Source organism: Seriola aureovittata, chromosome 19, assembly GCF_021018895.1.
Source record: "Seriola aureovittata isolate HTS-2021-v1 ecotype China chromosome 19, ASM2101889v1, whole genome shotgun sequence".
Classification (NCBI taxonomy): domain Eukaryota; kingdom Metazoa; phylum Chordata; class Actinopteri; order Carangiformes; family Carangidae; genus Seriola; species Seriola aureovittata.
The window spans coordinates 24,304,003-24,324,390 of NC_079382.1; the positions used below are offsets into that span (position 1 = coordinate 24,304,003).

Below are 20,388 nucleotides of genomic sequence, written 5' to 3' on the forward strand. Positions count from 1 at the left end.
CCAAGCTGCGGTTATTCCAGAAAAACCTCCACTTTTCCGAGGAACATCTGTTGAATAGAACATCCCAGTTCAGCATCAGATCCCATAGCTGAACGCTTTCCAAACCAATCCACGCTCCTATGCAGAGGAAACGTCAAGCCAGACTCCGTTAGAAAATTAATGATTTAACGTTTATTTCCACGCGAGTTAACCCACAACGTGAAAAGTTTAAAACCGAAGAGCAGCAGACATAAAAAACATCACCTTTCATTCCGGCGGGTCTTCACAACACCAGGCAGCGCAGACTCCATTCAAATCTTTTACAGTTTCTGCCTCCTCTGTGCGGAGAGAACGTCACGCCGGACTCCGTCCAAAATTCGTATTACAGAATGTATTTACTAATTATTAAGAGTAAGAATGTGGGAGACCTCGAATATCAGATATGTCAGAAATCGACATGATCTCCTCTTCAGTTCGGCGTACAGCCAACTCACCAAAAATCATTTACTGGGATAAAATCCTGACTTCTACACCCAGCCGGTCTTTCCTCTGCGGTACGAACGTCACGCCGAACTGCGTTGAAATGTTAGCGCTATAATGCGTCTGTGATCATTTGTAAAGCGATAAAACCTTTTTTTTTAAATGAGATTTTAGAAACCGGCACGACCCGTTTCGGCCTACACTGTGTTTATCTCAATACAACGTCGATCCACCTGAACACAGCTCCGTCTGTCTCCCACACTGAAGGCGGAACCGAGCGAGTCCAACATCATTAAAGTTGAGAGTTCACGTCAGACCTTAAAGAGCGTTTTACCGCATCTGACCATTTCATCTGGTGGATTGTAAATCAGTTCAACTGTCCCAAAACTGAATGGAGATTTGAGAGGCAGCAGTTTGCAGGTTCTGAAGACTGGAGGCTATAACCAGCTCACTGGACCGGAACCGGGCTGAAACTGGACCAGAACCGGATGATCGGCAGCGCTAGGCGGGTAAGCTGTAGGCTAAGGCCCGCACTGCAGCAGCTGAAGCGGTTACCATGGATACGGGTGGTGGTAAGTGACCAAACTCATTCACAAAGTCCAGTTTTTGGACATGACTGTGCTGTAGATTAATGAAGTGTGTGTGTGTGTGTGTGGGGGGGGGGGGGGGGTGTTAATGAACATATATAATGAACACATAAAATTAGTCTACATGCGTAATAATGTTGATGAGTTGACAGTTGAGGTTTATCTGGTGTCTCTTATAGAAACATCTGTTCATGTGTTGTAGTTCTACTTCAGTCTAAGTCTGCAGTTCTGTCAGTGAAAGCAGCTGTAACCAGGTCATAGACACTAAAGTCTTAGAACAAGAACCATGTGTCTGTTTCGTCTGCCACTGCTTCTATAACAGACCAACAGATCTACCGCCACTTCTCTGGGACAGAAACAGAAGATTTTTGCTGGAAACTGAGACAGGACTGACTCCTGATTGGACCTTTTCACAGGTACGACTCAAACTGTTTAGTCAGTCCTTTAAGATCACAATCACTGTTGCATTGTTAGGGTTGGGGTAAAGGTAGTCAACCTCAAAACAAACTTTTGTAAAAATTATTTGACACAGTTTCCTACACAGAACCAAAATACTTCAGGAAAATGTAATTCATGAACATCATACTGTCATAATAATTATAATAATAATACACACTATAAGAATATATTTGTAATATATTGTGCAAGCTCTGTGTGATAACTGTTCAAGTGATTTATTTTATTGAATGTTATTAAATTAAACTTTTTTGGTTTTGTGATTTTATGTCTTACATTATGTTTATGTATGTTGTTATGTAGGGTTAGGATTAGGTTGCGTGACGTCGCTTTGGGTTGCGCTGCATTGTGCTGCGTGACGCACGCCACGTAACGTCACAGTACGTTACGTCAGTGCGCGACGTCACGCAACGTTACGTCAGTTTGTGTCATGTTGCATCACTCTATTTTACTTTACATTAAGTTGTGTTATGTCACGCTTTGCTGTGTTATATAGCATTACGTTGCGTTATGCTGTATTACTTTGTGTTATGTAATATTTGTCAAGTTATGTTTATTGTGGTTTGTTATGGTGTCTAACGTTGTTTTGTTCATGTTTTATATATGGTGTTGTGTTATGCTTTTACGTCATCAGTCAAAGCAGCAGTAGGAATCTATTTCCAGGTGAGGTTAGGGTTAGAAAGAAGAGTAATATGAATCCATTTCAGAGTTGATACTTATTGATCTTTGTTCAGTTGTTAGAAACTAGAGATTCAAACAGAAGGAAACTGTTCTGTCATCCTTCTTCTGCAGATCAGATCAACAGCTCTAAGTCCGTTTGAATACTTTGGCCTCCGGACAGAGAAAAGAAACACCACTGACCTCCATGGCTTCCAGTTACATTCACCAGCATGTTCAGCCAAAATCCAAAGAGGTCGACTCAAATAACCTGCAGCACTTATTTGTCCCAGTAACTGTAAGTTTAATGGGGAAACTCTGTTGCTGAGAGTCTGAGAGACTTCTTAGTCCAGAACCAAACTGACTGGACCTCTTCTGAACGGCTGATTCTATCTCCACCCATAAAATCCAACATGGCCGTCTCTGATCTGGAGGACTACGATGTTTACAGTCACCTATCAGATGAAGAGCTGCTGCAGATTGCTGTAGAGAGAAGCCTTGCTGACATCCACCGTCCTCCAGGTTCTGACCAGATCACATCATCATCATCATCAGCCTCAGCCCCTGCTGCCCCGGCTGTCCTGGCTACCCCAACCCAAACAAACCCAAATCCAAGACAGAGACATGACCCCCCCAGGAACCTGTACTACGTACCTCACTTGCAACCTCCACCTTCAGACCCCCCAGAGGTCCCAAACTGTGCAAACCCCCCAACAGCCCTGTCGCAGTTTCTCTACAAGGGCTTCAAGAGGTGAGTCAGCAAACAGTCAGAAAATATCTGTAAACAGCCAGCACACGTCTAACAGCAGAAAATAAACAACAGAAAATAAACAACAACAGACAGCTGCTGGATGTTAGCCACTCTTTGCTCACCCTGTACCAGTCCTTCAACAGATGTTGGATGTTTGTATTTGTTTATATCCAGATGAGCTGTTTGTTGTTGTTTTCTAGCTGTTTACATGTTAATGTCTCAGTGTTTCTCTGTTTCTCAGAGAGGTCAGTCCTTTGCAGGCTCTGATTATGAATGGAGATGCTGAGGCTCTGATGGATTTGGTCAGATGCAGGTCCAGCAGTCTGACAGACCCAGATGATGAAGGCTGGATGGCTCTTCATGAAGCTGCTTTTTATGGCCAGATACAGTGTGTCCGGATCCTGGTCAGAGGTGAGTACTACCACTGATGAAGGGCTGGATTTTTTTTTTTTTTTTTTTTATATATGTTTTTGGGCTTTTGTGCCTTTATTGGACAGGATAGTGGAGGGAGACAGGAAATGAGGAGGTAGAGAGAGGGGGAATGACATGCAGTAAAGGCCGTCCGATGCGGGACTCGAACCGGGGCCAGCTGCAGCGAGGACTGTAGCCTCTACACGTGGGCGCCTGCTTAGACCACTACGCCACACGACGGTCCCGAAGGGCTGGATTTGAGTTTGGTTATACTTTATTGACATGGTTAACCCCATGATGATTTACCAGACTAATGAATCCTGGTCTTAACTAATCTTTAAATAACAAAAATTACATGATTTAGTGAAAAGTTTGTCTTTTGTCTGAATTTCATAAGTTGATTTCATACTTGTTTTAGATATTGGTTGTCACGTGGTGAGGTCAAGTTGGGGTTTTTGTCCTGTCTCCATGTCTTGTCATTTCCTGTTTTATTTTGAAAAGTAACTCTCCTCTCGTTTCAGGTCACTTGCCCTTCCTCATGTGTCACCTGTCGGAGTGTCTTCCCTGATTCCTGATTGTGTCCACCTGTTTCCCATTTGCCCTCATGTGTCTTATAGTCTGCGTCTCCCTTCGTCTTGTGCCAGAGTGTTTCTTTCCGTTCGTGCGTCCCAGTCAGGCGTCACAGATCTTGCCTTGTCTCTGCCGTGTTGTACGTATTCTTTACCTCCATGTGAGTGATTTTTTGTTTGTATTTTCATAGTTTAGAGTCATCTGTTTTTCTCAAGTTTATAGCAGTTTTTGTAGCCTCCTTTTGGAGTGAATTTTTGTTCTAGTTGTTGATGCTTAGGTGTGATTGAAGAGCCTCTGTTTTTTGAGAGCGTTTTTAGTTGGTCTTTATAGTGTAGTGTTCATAGTGTTTAGCTTTTGTCTTCCTCCTTGTGGAGTGATTTTCTGTTGGTTTATTCCTTTTTGTTTCTGCAGTTTTGTCCCTCCATTTGGAATGGTTTTTGTTTATTAGATTTTTTTCCCTGATAGGTTTAGTCTTGTCTAGATAATATAAATTCCATAGCTGGTTTAATTTGTCACTCACTGCCGAGGTTGGAATATATTAATAAAGTCTGCCTAATTGGTCACTCTGCATCTGACTCCTCTTTATAGTCCAGGCCTGACATTGGTCATTAGGTATTGGTTATTATTTGCAAAAACTCACAACTGCTCCCATGTTTGAACTAGTATTTTGTTGTGATATCACATTTCGACATGGTCGATTCAGCTCTACAGTGCCTTTGAATGACTTCTAGGACTGCTCGAAAATATGGGTGTGGCAGAAGTTTCTGTTAAATGACGTGTCCATGGCGGCATGACAAATATCAATATTTCGCCATGTGAACCATACCCCATGTACATGCCAATAATCAGTTATACTTATAGTTCCACCTCCTGGCAAAATGAAATGACAGGTTTTATACTTTGATCCTAGCAGTTAGCTACATTTCACAGATATGCGAGTAGTAATAATACAGTACAAAAACAGTTTGACCTTTGACCTCTGCCCTCAGCTCATCCCGATTCAGTCAACAAATGCAATTTGAAGAATCAGACCGCTCTGCCCCTGGCTGCCGAGCGTGGAAATGTTTCCTGTGTCGACTTTCTCCTGAAGCACGGAGCCGACCCAAACATCGCCAATAAGGACCAAGAAACACCGTTGTTCACAGGTGACATCACAGAGCCTGTTGAAAGCTACAGTGATGTCGCTGTTGTAAAGTGAAATCGGGGATTAAAATAGTTTACAGGGACAGGAAGAAATGCAAAGTTTATAAATGTTATGTGGACAATAAAATAATGTCATAAAATTCTTGTTGTTGTCAGCCTGCCAGCATCTGAAAGTAGCCATTGTAGACCTGCTGCTGAAGTCTGGAGCTCAGGTAAATCGCTGCTGCAGTCAGGGATTAAGTGCCCTTCATGAAGCCTGCAGACACGGATGTCTGGAGCTCTGCAGGTTGTTGCTGGAGGCCGGAGCCAGTCTACAAACCAAAAACATCTACGGCATCCAACCGTTCTTCACTGCCGCGCAGCACGGACACGTCGACGTCATCCACCTGCTCGTAAAAAATGGTCCGCCACTCAGACCGCTCCACCAGTTATTTTTAGTGCCTGTCAGGAGCTGACATCTATGTCTTTATGTTTTCAGGTGCAGATATAAATGGACAGGCGGGAGATGGAGCTTCGCCGCTGTACGAAGCCTGTAAGAACGGTCACGTTTCAGCTGTGGAGGCGCTACTCTCTCTGAGAGCTGACACCAACAGATCCACCAAGTCCGGGCTGCTGCCTCTCCATGTGGCCGTTCAGAACAATCACATACGGTCTGAACAGTTTTATTCATGCTGGTACTGGGCGTAAAGAGCGTCAGGGGAGATGACAAACTTTAGTGACTCTGCTGTTGATATATTTGGTCACAGTTATATTACACACCCTGCACTCTGACTTTGTGTTCCCAGAATCGTGTCTTTGCTGATCCCAGTCACCAGCAGTGTCAGAGTTCGGCGCAGCGGTATCAGTCCTCTGCACATCGCCGCAGAGAGGGACAGGGACGACATCATGGAGCTGCTGATCAAGTCCGGCTTCAACGTCAACGCCAAGCTGTCGGAGGAACGCTCCATGATGTACAAGGACCGGCGGAGTACGCCACTCTACTTCTCCATCTACAATGGGAACCTGGAGGCTGCCGAGATGCTGCTGGAGGCCGGAGCCGACCCCAACCTGGACATCTTCAACCCGCTGCTCATCGCCGTCCGGCTCGGCCGGATGGACATGACAATGTTGCTGCTGAAGTACGGTGCCGACGTTAATGCCCAGATCTCCACGCAGCCGTCCTCCTTCCCGTCTGCCTTGCTGCTCAACATGGAGTGTCTGCCAATGCTCAAACTGTTGCTGGACCATGGCTGTGATGCCCGGCCCTGCTTCGACTGCCCATACGGCCACAAACCACATCCCTCTGAAGACATGCAGGTCAACAGACATGAGCCGGCAAGGCGCCAAATTCAGGTGAGTCAGGAATATTCAGTATCAATCAGTGTATGTGGTAAATGAAGGTCCTCTGTCCTCTGAGTGTCCTCCATCTTGTTTCAGTTCTGTGAAGCCGTCTCCAGCACGTCTTTCTATCGTGTCACTGGTCCAATCATCTCGATGCTCTTGGACTATGTTAGTCACGTCCGTCTCTGCTCTCGTCTCCTCGAGGTTCTGGATAGTCACAGTGGCTGGGCGCCGATCAAACTGAAAGCTCGTAAGGAACAAAAACAACACTGACAGGCAGGTGGCAGTTGTCATAGCAACAGTAACTATGGGTGGACAGAGCATAAGGTGTTTCAGTCACAGTGTCTTAGTTTGTCAGAGTTTGTTTAAAAGGTTTCTAAATTGCTGAAGATCTGAGAGAGATCCCAGATCAGGAACCAGGTATTAGAAAGTTTCCTGTTCCTATAAAAGTTCTGCTCTGACAGTCCAGGATTTTAAAACTTGTGTCAAAGATGTCAGACGATTCAATCATATTTTAAAGGGTTTCTGTTTTTTTTTTTTTTTTTTTTTTTTTAATAATAAGAAACACTTAACTCATATTTCAGTCGTGAGTAGAGCCTCACTCTGATTGGCTGGATGGGCTGTGGGTTGAGCTGGCACTATCTCTTGGTGGGGTTTAAGCTGAGGGACACTCACTTCTCAAACCTCTAATGTGTCTTGTCTGTGTCTGTGGTTCAGTTCCTCCTCACCCTCTGATGCAGCTCTGCAGGCTGAAGATCAGACGTCTGGTCGGAGTCCGTCGACTCAAACTGCTCCACACCCTGCCGCTTCCTGCCAGACTCATCCGCTTTCTGCACTATGACATCCAATACTCACTCACATGAAGCCACCTGACTCACATGAAGTGTATGTTAACTTTACACATATTAACATCAGAACAAATTCTATGTGCAAATTATACGTGTTGGTGTTTTTAACTGTGACCTTTGATCTGAGTCAAACACCGTGTGTCTGTTAAATATATATTATATAGTCTGTTATAGTATACAGTGTGATATATATATATGTGTATATATATATATATATATATATATGTATGAAATAAAAATATGTATGAACTCAGGTTCCTCCATTTCTCTGCATCATCTGTTTCTACACCTTGACTGGAGTCCACCTGTATATATGTGTGTATATATATATATGTGTGTATATATATATATATGTATGTATATATATATGTATATATATGTATATATATATATATATATATATATATATATATGTATGTATGTATATATATATATATATATATATATATATATATATATATATATATATGTATGTGTGTATATATATATATATGTAAATAATAAAATAAAAATAATATTTTTAATACATCTAAAATGCTTCACTTTGTCATGGTGGACTGTTGAGTGTTTTTATTTTATCATGAGGCTGCAACACAACAATGTGAAACAACTGAAGGGTCTGAAAACTTTCTGCACTGTGCTACACTGATTTGTTATAGTTGTTAGTTTTAAAATGCATTACATTGTAAATAGACTTCTGATATTGATTTGAATATAAATATTAACAGATAATTTCCCTATAATGTAAAAAAAGTAGTAATATTATGAAGTACTGTAGTTAATGTACCACTGTGTTTGAAATTTCTCATTCATCTGACCTTATCTGCTCACTTTCAGTCAGCAGCTGAAGCTAAAAATAACACACACACACACACACACACACACACACACACACAAACACAGAGTCTGTCTGAACAGGTGTGAACAGGTCTGGACTGGGTCTATTTCAGCTCTGTGTATGAGTAACCTGGAATAATCCCTGGCTGTATTGGTTTGAATGGATCAACATGTTGGTAACTGATCAGGTTTATCTACAGATTTATCACATTAGTATGAAACTTTATATGTTTATCATTCACGACAGTGTGTGTGATGTTCATTTCTGTGTGGTCAGATTTGTCACAGTGGTTTGTATTTTACAAATAAATTTGGGATAGAGCTGGAGGTGATTTTCCTGTGGGAAACTGGGATTAACTCTGAACAGATTCAAGAGTTACCCAGGGCAGATCGGAAACTAAATTTGGACAGATTTCAGATTAACTCAGGAAGGAGTAGAGATTATCCCTGGGATCTCCTTGGATAAATTTCGGATTGGTCTGAGATTAAATCAGGATACAATAACTGTGAACCTTTGAATGATGAAGGATTTACTCCAGATGAGTAGGGATTAGATTGATACCCCTCTGAGAATCCCAACCTTAATGTTATGGAGGAGTTCGTGTGTCCCAGTGATCCTGGGGGCTGTGTTGTCCCTGGTACAGTCTCCAAAGGCAAACTGGACCAGACTAAGAGCTCTTCACACAATTCTGATGAACGGATCTTTTCAGGAATACATAACCTCATCCGGACCAGGGATCCCATTCTGGAGCCAGACCTTGACCCATGAAGCCTGGTTGGGCACAGCCCTAAAAGTTTATAATGTCACCCTGTGGGCCCAGCACCAGGGTGGAGACCTGGGTGTGCCGTTTGGGTATCTGGGCTACTCTGAGTCCCTGGTGGGGTCCTGGAAAGGAGGGACTTCAGTGCTCATGTGGGCAATGATGGAGAAACCTGGAGAGCAGTGATTGGGAAGAACAGCCTGAACTGAACTCATGTAGTGTCATAGATCTGTCATAATAAACACCATGTTCAAGCACATGTTCAGCAGTTTACTTGGTACCACAACACCTTAGGCATAAGATCCATGATCCACTTGGTCATACCATCAGATCTGTGGCCATATATTTAAGACACTTGGGTAAAGAGAGGAGTAGAGCTGTCCAATGATCAGACCTGGTAAACACAAACATGTAGTGAGGGTGAGCTGGAAGGAGACAGGGAGGTTGGAGACAGGGAATCCAAGCTGGCCATGTTCAGAGTCCACATTGTAGAGGTGACTGTTCAGAGTTGCAGTCAGAGGGTTGTAGCTGCCTGTGTGGACACCAGTGGTGAGGGGGAAGGAGGTTGGCCTGGAGGTCTGCTGAAGCAGCAAACAGGCACTGGAGAGTCAGAAGGTCTGTGGTTGGGGCTATGGCTGCGGTGGTAGTGGAAACAAAGACCCAGGTGTGGGAAGAGTTCAGGGAGTCTATCTACTTTCAGTTGGCCTTGAAGAAGTCTAACAAACCATCAGATGGCTCAGGAAGGGAAAGCAGGGCTGTGGTGCTGACTCTCACGGGGTATTGTCGCTGGTGGAAAGAACACTTTGAGGAGCTCCTGAACCTGGCCAACATGTCTTCTGAGGAGGAAGCAGAGTCTGAAGACCTGGGGGAAGCTTCACTCACATCTCTGGCAGAGGTGTGTGTGAGAGCTCAAGGCTCTGGGCATCATTGGGCTGTGTTTGTTGGACATGCCCGCTGAATGGAGGGTTACGGTTGAACGGGAACAGTGCCTGTGGACTGGCAGACCAGCGTGGTGATTCCCATATTTAAAGAGGTGGACCAGAGGGTGTGCTCCAAATATTGGGATATCACACTGCTCAGCCTCCCTCAACAGCTTATGCCATGGTGCTAGAAAGGACTTTGATCGACAGTTGAACTTCAGATCCAAGAGGAGCAATGCGGATTCTGGCGCGGGGTGTGGAACAGTGGACCATTTATCCTTGCAACATTACTGGAGGGGTCGTGGAAGTTTGCTCACCAGTCTACATGTGTTTTGTGAATCAGGAGAATTACGTGTCTCTCGGAGGGTCCTGTTGGGGAGCACAGTGACCAAAATGGATGGATGGATAAACAGACTGATCTGGGATTAAACCTGGACAGATCTGATCAACCTCCTGCTCATTATTTCATATAAAACGTCTTGATGTTTGTTTTAAATGAACATTCAGCGTCTGTTTACTCTGCATATTCACGAGTCTCTCTGTAACATTAGAGAGTAAAGACGTCAGCTGGCCAACAAGCTCAGGCTGCAGGTCCTTAAAATAAACCTTAAGTACCCCCCCCCAACCCCAACAAAGTGTCATGTACAGACTCGACGAGAGACAGAAAACAGACGGAAGAGACTTGAGAGTTTTAACTCGGAGGAAACGCTGGATTAACAAATGAGGTAAGGTGAGTACCTTTGTTGTTCTGTCACGTTCACTGTGGATTGCTGCTTAACTGTCAGGGGTTGTAGTGTTGTCCTGACCTCTGACCCTGTTTGTGTAAAATTTTACCACATTTGTTAATGTCAGACTTTTTCTGTATCAGGACTTATAATGGTGTGACTGGGTTAAAGGTGAGAGCCCATTGGTTTATTAATGACACAGAATGAAGACAGTATTAAACTCTTAGAGCCCCCTACAGGCTGCATAGGCAACTACAGCTCACTCAGGACTTCTTCTGTCTTTTTATTGGATTTCAGTTCATCTACATGAGATTAATGTAAATACAACATTATTTGTCCAACACTATAAAGTTATTTGGTAGATTGATAAGATACAGCATTTACAAATATGAATTGTGATTTTTCATACACTGAAATCAAACTTTTATATTTTCAAAAAAAGACCAGTGGTGTTTTTTTTTTTAAATCTGCGCTGCTGCTCAAATTCTCTACAACAAGAAAATATACAGACACATAAAAGCCTTAGAAACCACAGAAACAATATTCTGACAGCAAACAAATTAAACTCATAGCTTTGAGTTCAAATGAATGTCAATTAAATGTAGAGTCTGTGGTTCTTTCTCAGTCCAGTTTCTGTTTATATCAGCAAATCAAAAGGAGTTCATCAATACAAATCTCCTCTTCAGGATCTGAGGTCAAAACAAAAAAAAGAAAATAGCAGCCTGGTTGAAACAGGCCGGATGTGATTTTCAAAACAGACTCTTTGATCCTCTTTAATCCTGTTTCAATTAGTTTTTCTTCAGTTTGTTCCTGACGGTGAAACTCAGTTGTCCTCCACCATGGCGGCAGCCAGCATCTCTCGCTCTGGATCAGCAGCTCTGGGCTTCGAGGATTATTCTCTCTACAGTAACCTGAGCGAGGACGAACTGCTACAGCTTGCCATCGAGCGCAGCCTGACCGACGCAAACTGCAGCAACGCCAACGCAACCTGCAATGCAACTGACAACCCAACCAGCAACACGGCTACTGCCCTCACACCTCCTCACCAACCTGACAGAAGCCTGAACCCTGCAGCCAGAGACGCCAACCAACCCAGATACAGCTCCCATAATCCACCTGCAAACTACACGTCCCATAATCCACCTGTAGCCCAGACCACTGCTCATTACAGTTCTCCAAATCCTCCGAGTGAAAAGCCTCCTGATCCGTACGTGATCTCACACAGTTCATCTCTTGTTCCCGAATAATTGAAGAAATGGAGACTCTACTTAGAGAATTCAGAGTGACAATGCTTCATATCAAAGACTGTGTTGATGATTCAGGTTTAAAGTAAGATTCAGATTGTGGTCGGATTTAACAATTACAGAGATGGCTCCAGCTCAGGCAGATGATTGTACATGTAAATAAGTACAGGCATACATGGGATTATCCTGCACTAAAACACAGAGGTTGACAGCTCATCTGTCTTAAAGTTAGACCTGAACCGAAATTCATTCTTTGAGTCCTGAATCCTCAGTGAAAGTTAAACTGGGACTAAAATCAGTGGTGAAAATAAAAGAGTAGAAAACTTGAAATGATCTTAGTCAGCCACACATCCTTCTATACCTTCTATATGTCTGAGCTCGACTTTCATCACATCTCATCTTCTTCATTTTATTTCATGTATGGTTCTGTTTTTCATTTGATTCCTTCTTAAGTTTTAACTTAATGTTGTAATAGTTGAGTGTGAACTTCAGTTTTCTACTCTTTTATTTTAACTGTCAGTGAGGATTCAGGACACAGAGAATGGCTCTGGGTCCAGGTCTAACTTTGAGACAGATGAGCTGTCAGCCTCTGTTCTCTGTCTGTTGAATCAGTCTCTGTTCTCTGTTCTCTGTTTGACTGTTGAATCAGTCTCTGAGTTCTGATTGGCTGTCGTCTTGCTGTTTTTGCAGGAAGACGTTTGATGGGACAGTCAGTCGCTTCATGACGGGATCAGGGAAGAGGATGGTAGCTTATCGCAGAGTTGACGGCACTCTGGTTCACATCGCTCCAGAACCTGAGGAGTAAGTTCTGTTCATAAACCATGTCTGTGCGTGGAAGCACCCGTATCACCTGTCATTTCATCTCTGTCACCTGTTGTTTCACATGTATTACGTCAGTAAGGGTATCAAGGTATGACTGGTTATTATAGGAGGGTCCATGAAAAGGTGAGGTCAGGTGGGAATAGGTGGGACAGGTGTCTGATGGGTATTTTCCCTGCAGGGAGGAGGAGCCTCTGTTCAGAGCGATCAGTGTTGGAGATGCGAGCAGAGTGAAAGCTTTAGTGATGAGTCCAGGAACAAACCTGATGCTGCCGAGTAAACCAGGCTGGCTCGCTATTCACCAGGCGGCGTGGTACGGCCAGGACACCTGTCTGAGAGTCCTGCTGTCAGGTAGAAACACACCCAGACAGAGACATCACAGTCCAGAGCAGAGAAGACATTTGTCTGTGTCTCTGTGCTCAGCTCAGCCTGGGATGATCAACAAGCGAACGGAGCGTGGAGAGTCGGCGCTGCTGGTTGGCGTCAACAAAGACCAGCTACGATGTGTTCAAGTGCTGCTGGAATATGGAGCTGACCCTGACATCACAAACTACGAAAGAGAGACTCCGCTCTATAAAGGTAGCGCTGTCTTCTCTTTCCTGTCCAGACTTTAGTAATAAACACTTCAGTATTAGATACAATACTTCACATTGTTTGCTTAATTTTTCTATTTTATTGTTTAGAAGAATAAACTTGCAGCTCTGTAATCATCCCTTTACCTCTCCTCCTCCTCCTCTCCTCTTCTTCCTCCTCTCCTCCTCTTCATCTTTCACTTATCCTCCTCTTCCCCTCTTCCTCCCTCAGTCTTCCACTTCTCCTTCCTCTCCACTGATTTGTTTTTCAGGCAAAGTCATATTCTCCATCTATAATTTGTAAAACCAGTTACAGAAGCGGCCCACATCACACCTGCTAAACAAATATGTTACATTAAAAATTATGCACTGTATTTGTATTTGTACCTGTCACCTGGTTCATACCCTTCCCCTGATTCTGAGAGTGATTCTGACCCTGGGCTTACCTCCTGGCTTGCTTGAAAAGTCATCTTTTTTTTGTGGATTCACTTGACACTTGATACTTTCTGGTGGAGTTTTACAGTTTTGCAGTATTTTTTTTAAAAAGCAGGCATGCAGGTTGGCAGTTGAAGAAGAAGAGTGACATGAAGCTGCAGCGAGCAGCCAGTTCCCTCTGTTGGCCTAAACAAACACAACATGAGACGTCCTCTCTGCTGCCCCCTCTTTCTCTCTGGTCTGCTCTTAATTCACAATTACAGTGGGGACAGCTCCAGCTGGAGACAGGCCACCAAGGACAGGGACTGTCCCAGGAAAACAGGGACGTCTGGTCACCCTAACCTATGACCTGGACTTTGTAAGCCTGCTATTAAAACTTCCCCACCGAATCAGCCTGTTGAGTCTGCATTCATTCACCCTAACCCTTTCCTGCTACCACTGTGACTTTACAGATTACATTCCCTATTCTGCCTCTAGACTCAGAGTAGGTCCATTCAAGTCCCAATCCCAAGTCCTGATCCTCACACCAAAACTCAGAGTAGCTTCCAATCCTGACACTTAAACTCAGGGTAAATGGTGGTACTGAATACGTGAAACTGTGACTTAGAACAGTGGTTAACTGACTTCAGTGATGTTATATTATTTTAAAAGACACCTGACAGCCAATCAGAGAACAGGATTGTGGATGTTTTTTCGTGACCTGTCCCTGAACGTTTCATGCCTTCCTCTGCAGCCTGTGAGAGGAACAGTGCTGCGATGGTGGCAGTGTTGTTGAACCACGGAGCTGCGGTAAACACTCACTGTATTCAGGGTTGGACGGCACTGCAGGAAGCTGTGGTTCGAAACAACGTGGAGATCTGTGAGATGCTGCTGAAGGCTGGAGCCAAACACAGCCTCACCAACATGTATGGCATCTCACCACTGTTCAGCGCTGCTCAGACTGGGCAGGCCACCACGTTGCGCTTCCTCCTCAAACATGGTAAACTCACCACAGGGTTTATTATTGTTATTGTTTATTATTAATGTTATTGTTCTACTGCTACTGCTAACTGCTACCAAAGTAGGCAAGTCTTGCCATTCGGCTGCCACCTTGGCAATGCCCTTGGGAAAAAGACCAGGCTCCTATCTTAATGAGTGGGTGGCGTCACAACTGCACTTGTCACTGGGAAATAAAAGTGCATGTACAAAATGACCAACTGTTTAAAATGCTTTTTCTTCTCACAGGTTATACTTCTACTATGCATGTGCATGATTGTGCAATAACACAACTGGCTTGATTTGCTTCTGGTTCAGGATTCTTTAAGTGGTTTGTGACCCTGAAAATGTCTGTCCACCGGCGGCCCACATCCACTGATGAGGGAAACACTCATTTCTTATAACACTTTTAGTGGTTGGGGGCAGTGGAGGGGTATCAGTTTAAATACTCATACTTCAGAATGATGTTTACAGTCCACCTGAGGCCTTACCTGTTCTCTGCAGGTGCCGATATCAACAGTCAAGCTGCTGATGGAGCCACCGCTCTGTATGAAGCTGCTAAAAATGGACATGAAGAAATTGTGAAGCTCCTCCTCTCACAAAACGCAGACGCCAACAAACCTGGAAAGACCGGATTATTACCACTTCACATTGCTGCCCAGAGAGGAAGTGACATGTAGGCACTTGTTATTATCGCCTTCATTTTAATATCTTTTAATAATTGCTGACCTCCTGAGGATGTCAAAGACCATGTTTGTGGGGGAACAAGAACTGGATTTCACCAGACCAGAGAGGTGTTGCTGATATGTACTTGACAAGGTTCAAAACCAGCAAGGAAGTTCTGATGTGATAAGGTTTAACATTAAAATAATGATAATTGATCACTACAATTTAACAAGAGGGACAAACTAACTGAATAATGACCTCTGTTTGTCCAGGTACAGAGGTTTACAAAGGTCCTCAGGATCAACAGCTGTGTAGAGCTGGGTGTTGTCTGCATAACAGCGAATATTAAAATCCACTTAGTCCAAACTTACTCAAAGGCACCACCTGGCACAAAGGTAAATATGGAATATAAACATAAAGAATCCAGGTAAAAATAAATCTGTTCACAAAATAAATAATACTGAAAAATACAAAGTGAGGTCCCATTTTGTTTATTTAACCTTTATTTAACCAACAAGTCTCTTGAGATACATTTTGATTATGAAAGTAAATAGTACATGTGAGGAGGTTACTGCTGGTTTCCTGTCAGCTGATGTTAGCTCCAGGTCATAGGTAAGTCAGGGGTCAGTCAGGGGTGGGTCAGGGCTAAATCCTGTGGTGTCTCCTGTTTCCAGTATAGTGTCCTTGTTGATCTCAGCCACCAGTAAGGCCAGAATCAGGCGGACCGGCATCAGCCCTCTCCACATGGCGGCTGAGCGTAACCGTGATGAAGTGCTCGAGGCTCTGATTGAGGCGGGCTTTGACGTAAATGCACAGCTGTCTGAAGAAAGATCAAAGCTGTATGAGGACCGCCGCAGCACGGCGCTCTACTTCTCTGTCATCAACAATAACATCGACGCTGTGCGCATGCTGCTGACAGCCGGTGCTGACCCCAACCTGGACGCGTTCAAGCCGCTGATGGTGGCAGCGAGGCTGGGCTGCATCCAGACTGTCACCCTGCTGGTGGAGCATGGAGCAGACATCAATGCCTCAATCCCCACCCACCCCACTACCTTCCCCGCCATCTACATGTTCTCCATGAAGTACCTGACCATGTTCAAGTACCTGCTGGACCACGGAGGCCACGCCCTCTCCTGCTTTGGATGTGTCTATGGCAACAAACCTCATCCACCAATAAAAACCACCCGATCAGAGAGGGACGACCTAACAGAGACGCTGCCAAGGAGAGGTGTTCAGGTGACCAATACTATGACTTTTTAATACCTTACTATACTATGACTTTTTATGTCTTACTATGTTTTATAACTTAGCATACAATTACGTTTTTTGACATTTTATGACATATTACACTTTGACTTTTTATGCCTAAGTATACTAAGACGGTTGATGCCTTACTCTACGATGGCATTTTATGCCTTATTATACAATGATGTTTTTATGCTTTCCTTTACTATGATGTTTTTATGACATTTTTATACCTTAATATACTATAGAATTTTTTATGCCTAAGTATACTAGGATATTTTTTGACGTTTGATGCCTTACTATACTATGACCATTCATTTTATTCCTTAAACTATTACGTTTTATAACATTTATGACATACTGTGATGTTTTTTGAAATTTTTTTGTCTTACTATAGTATGACGTGTTATACCTTAGCATACCATTACATTTTTTGATACTTTTATACCTTAATATAATATGAGGTTTTATGACATTTTATGCCTTACTGTACATTTGATGTTCTTTGACGTTTTATGCCTTACTATACTATGATGTTTTTTGATATTTTCATACCTTGGTATAGTATTACATTTTTTGACGTTTTTATGTCTTACTATACTATGAGGTTTTATTCCTCCTGGTAATATGACATTTTTTGACATTTTTATGCTGCACTATACTCTGTCTTATGACATATAAATGACATTTGATGTTATCATGTGTCACTTATAAGAGGCTATATTATTATGACATATATACATCCTCTGGATATATGAAGATATAAGTTTATACCATATATCAAATACTCATAGTAAAATGCTACTTTATTAAAACAATATGCTTATTAAATATATAAATATATATATGTTTGTGTATGATTTTCTTAATAATGTCTAATTAAATTTAAACATACAGGTCTATCTTTTACATTTCAATATATAACATATACTTACAGGCTTTGGGATGGGATGTGATCATGTAACATTGTTTATGTCGATAATATAAACAGACATATGAAAATACATGTTTCTGTTAGGTAGACATATATGTCAATATATGATAACAGGTTTCATATATAATTTTTACATATAATGGCTATACTTAAATATATGATTATATTTCATACGTACACATATTTCATTTATGGAAATTCAACACATGTACATAATATTACATTAGTGTATGGGTATTCCTGAATGTAAATTCAGATCTTATATGTTAATAAACTGTTTGATTGACGTCATTAAAATGTGACCTGAGTTTAAAACATTTAAAAGATGACTGAGGAGAGGCGTTCAGGTGACCTTTCAGGTTTAGAGTGTTTAATAACGGGCTACAATTACATTGATGTTTGATTGATTGATTGATTGATTGATTGATTGATTTACAGTTCTGTGAGATGATTTCAGCCCCCAGTATCTGTCGGTGGGCGGGGCCAATCATTGACATCCTACTGGACTACGTTGGTCATGTGACTCTGTGCTCCAGACTGATGGAACACCTCGACAGTTACTCTGACTGGAGTGTCATCAAGGAGAAAGCAGGTGAGTCAATAACTGATCAATAACTGATAATAACTGAACTCAGCCTCGACTGTTTGATGGAGTTTAGACTGAATCTCGACACATGAATGTTCTTAGTTTAAGATGAATGTAAACAGGTAAAATATCCACAGACAACACCTGCATGAATATGACTGGATGTTACTACACAGTTGTGAACGAGCCACTTACTGGTTTGTCTGGTAGTTTTACAGGTTTTACTGGTTTGTGTTTTGTTCCAGCTCCCCCGCGGCCACTGATGCAGCTCTGCAGGTTGCAGATACTGCAGCTGGTTGGAAGTCGACGTGTGAAGAAATTAACGCTTCCTGGAGGTTTGATCCGCTTCCTGCAGCACCAGGGGGGCTCGCTGGACGACTGCTGACCTACAACTGAGACTGTTGGAATCTTAGACAATCAGCAGGTTGAAGCTGATGTTGTTTAACTGCAGTTTCTCTCAAAACTAAAAGCTGTTTGATTAAATCACTTGTAAATGTGTATATCAGCTCTTTCTAGTTGTTTCCAGCTGTTTCCATATGTATCCAGGGAGCGTCAGCTCCTCTATCCTAAACATTACAACATATTTCTTAAATTTTGATGGACTGAAAAAGATCAGTTTTACAACATTAGTCTAACCCCAATGCGTTTGTAATTAACCTTCAGTGTCTGTGAAGAATTTATTAAAACAAACAAAGCTGAGATAATACTTTATAAAATTTCAATAAAAGCAATTGGACCTACTGCAAACTGGAAAAACTAAAACTAAGTGACAATAACACATGCTGGAGATAGAAGTGGGCACTGTTGTACCCTGTTGCAGACACTATGTTTCTGAATAAGGTTTTAGGAACACATTTGAACAAATCCCACTTTGTGTTTATTTGGGTTTTTGCCACATAATATCAAACTGTCACAATGCAGGAGGTTGTGGTTTTGTCTAGCTGCGGTTACTGGCCTTAGAATTATTTGACGTCACTGGAAATCCTCCTCTATGTCCAATTTTAACGAGTGGATAGATTTAATGTGTGACGTATTCACTGTGGGAGAGAGGATCTCTTTAATGAAGTTTGGGGCCCATTTTTTATTGGTTAGAAAAACAGTGATATAAATGTTTGGTTTACATGTTATGTATATCTCATCTTTTGATAATATCTACTTTGGTCTTTGGTGCTGATGAACTCACCTGGATCACCTGTACCTGAACACAGTGATGATGGATCTCTGTATCCTGACTGATTGACAATGTGGACTATTCATATAACAGCATGGGTTATTTATAATCATTGATCAATATCTCTAGGGTCTTCTGATTGTATCAAGGACTGTTCAGGGCTATTTTTTGATTTATTTTTTGTTTTGTTTTTTATGTACAAATTGTGAATGTGGCTTTGGTCACTTGACTTATATTCAGCATAATTATTACTGATGTTGCAGAGTCTGGTCTTGTGAGGTTGTTACCAGACTTTCTTGTTTGTTTGTTTGTTTGTTTTTGTTTTTCTCTTGTCTCTTAGTGTTCTGCTTGTTTAAAAAAACAAAACAAACAAAAAAACAGACAAAATGACAGTTTGTAACCAATCTGTATGGTAGATGAATGTCCATCAAAAATCTCAATAAAGAACTAAAATAAACAAAGCTGAGAGACATGGATACATCCAATTAACACAATCAACATGAAGCCGTTACTGAGGGAAGATGAACTGAGAGACATTCACATTTAAAGCATCATGGTTTTATATTGATGATGATGATGATGATGATGATGAAGATGTGACTGCAGTTGAATCACATCCATTTTCAGTCTGATCCCTGACTCCTCTGAGACAGAGTCACTGGTGAGTCACAGGATAATCAATCAGTTTAATGATCAGCTGGATCAATATCCACACGGTGATGTCAGAACTGAGTGTGTTTATCAGACATGAAATGGGCAGAGTTTCCACGGAAACAGAGATCAGATACTTTCACATGTCATTACAGGGACCTGAGGTGGTTTTAATTAAAGCAGTCTGACAGTTTAATTCACTGATCACTGCTCATGAACCCGAGGCTGTTCATCAGTGAACGACATTTATATCTATACGTTTAAAACAGTTTCAATACAAATATATTCAATCTGATAACAGAGTTACAGACTCACACAGCAGGTCAGTGAACGCATCACACACGACAGTAATGAGTTAGGTTAGGGTTAGAGTTCCAATTAAGATTAGGTTTAAGCTAAGGTCAGGTTAGAATTAGAGTTGGGTCTAAAGTTAGTTGACACATTACACACATTGTCAGCCACAACACAACGATAACAACACCAATGATGACACAACACAACAACACAAAAACACGGCAATAACAACACAGCAATAACACAACAACACAACACAGCAACACAGCAATAACAACGACACAACAACACAGCAACACAGCAATAACAATGACACAACACAACAACACAGCAACACAGCAATAACAACGA

The 20,388-nt window shown here is 42.2% G+C and overlaps 2 protein-coding genes across 4 annotated transcripts; both read left to right on the forward strand.

Moving 5' to 3' along the window:
* The first annotated feature begins 891 nt into the window (after window positions 1-891).
* Window positions 892-7,455, forward strand: asb2a.2 (ankyrin repeat and SOCS box containing 2a, tandem duplicate 2). Of its 2 annotated transcripts, none has more exons than XM_056405418.1 (10): window positions 892-1,031; window positions 1,369-1,462; window positions 2,295-2,910; window positions 3,152-3,321; window positions 4,881-5,036; window positions 5,191-5,436; window positions 5,513-5,684; window positions 5,820-6,366; window positions 6,451-6,604; window positions 7,072-7,455. In XM_056405418.1, the coding sequence occupies exons 3-10, from the start codon at window positions 2,573-2,575 to the stop codon at window positions 7,215-7,217; spliced, it is 1,929 nt and encodes a 642-aa protein (XP_056261393.1). In that variant the 5' UTR covers window positions 892-1,031; window positions 1,369-1,462; window positions 2,295-2,572; the 3' UTR covers window positions 7,218-7,455. The 2 variants fall into 2 exon arrangements, with proteins under 2 accessions (XP_056261393.1, XP_056261394.1); XM_056405419.1 differs by having other exon boundaries at window positions 6,451-6,630; window positions 7,072-7,208.
* A 1,919-nt stretch (window positions 7,456-9,374) lies between these two features.
* On the forward strand, window positions 9,375-19,553 carry LOC130160804 (ankyrin repeat and SOCS box protein 2-like). Of its 2 annotated transcripts, none has more exons than XM_056363533.1 (10): window positions 9,375-10,450; window positions 11,238-11,652; window positions 12,380-12,490; window positions 12,690-12,859; window positions 12,932-13,087; window positions 14,249-14,494; window positions 14,995-15,166; window positions 15,831-16,392; window positions 17,774-17,927; window positions 18,167-19,553. In XM_056363533.1, the coding sequence occupies exons 2-10, from the start codon at window positions 11,285-11,287 to the stop codon at window positions 18,304-18,306; spliced, it is 2,079 nt and encodes a 692-aa protein (XP_056219508.1). In that variant the 5' UTR covers window positions 9,375-10,450; window positions 11,238-11,284; the 3' UTR covers window positions 18,307-19,553. The 2 variants fall into 2 exon arrangements, with proteins under 2 accessions (XP_056219508.1, XP_056219509.1); XM_056363534.1 differs by having other exon boundaries at window positions 9,375-10,445.
* Window positions 19,554-20,388: the final 835 nt, after the last annotated feature.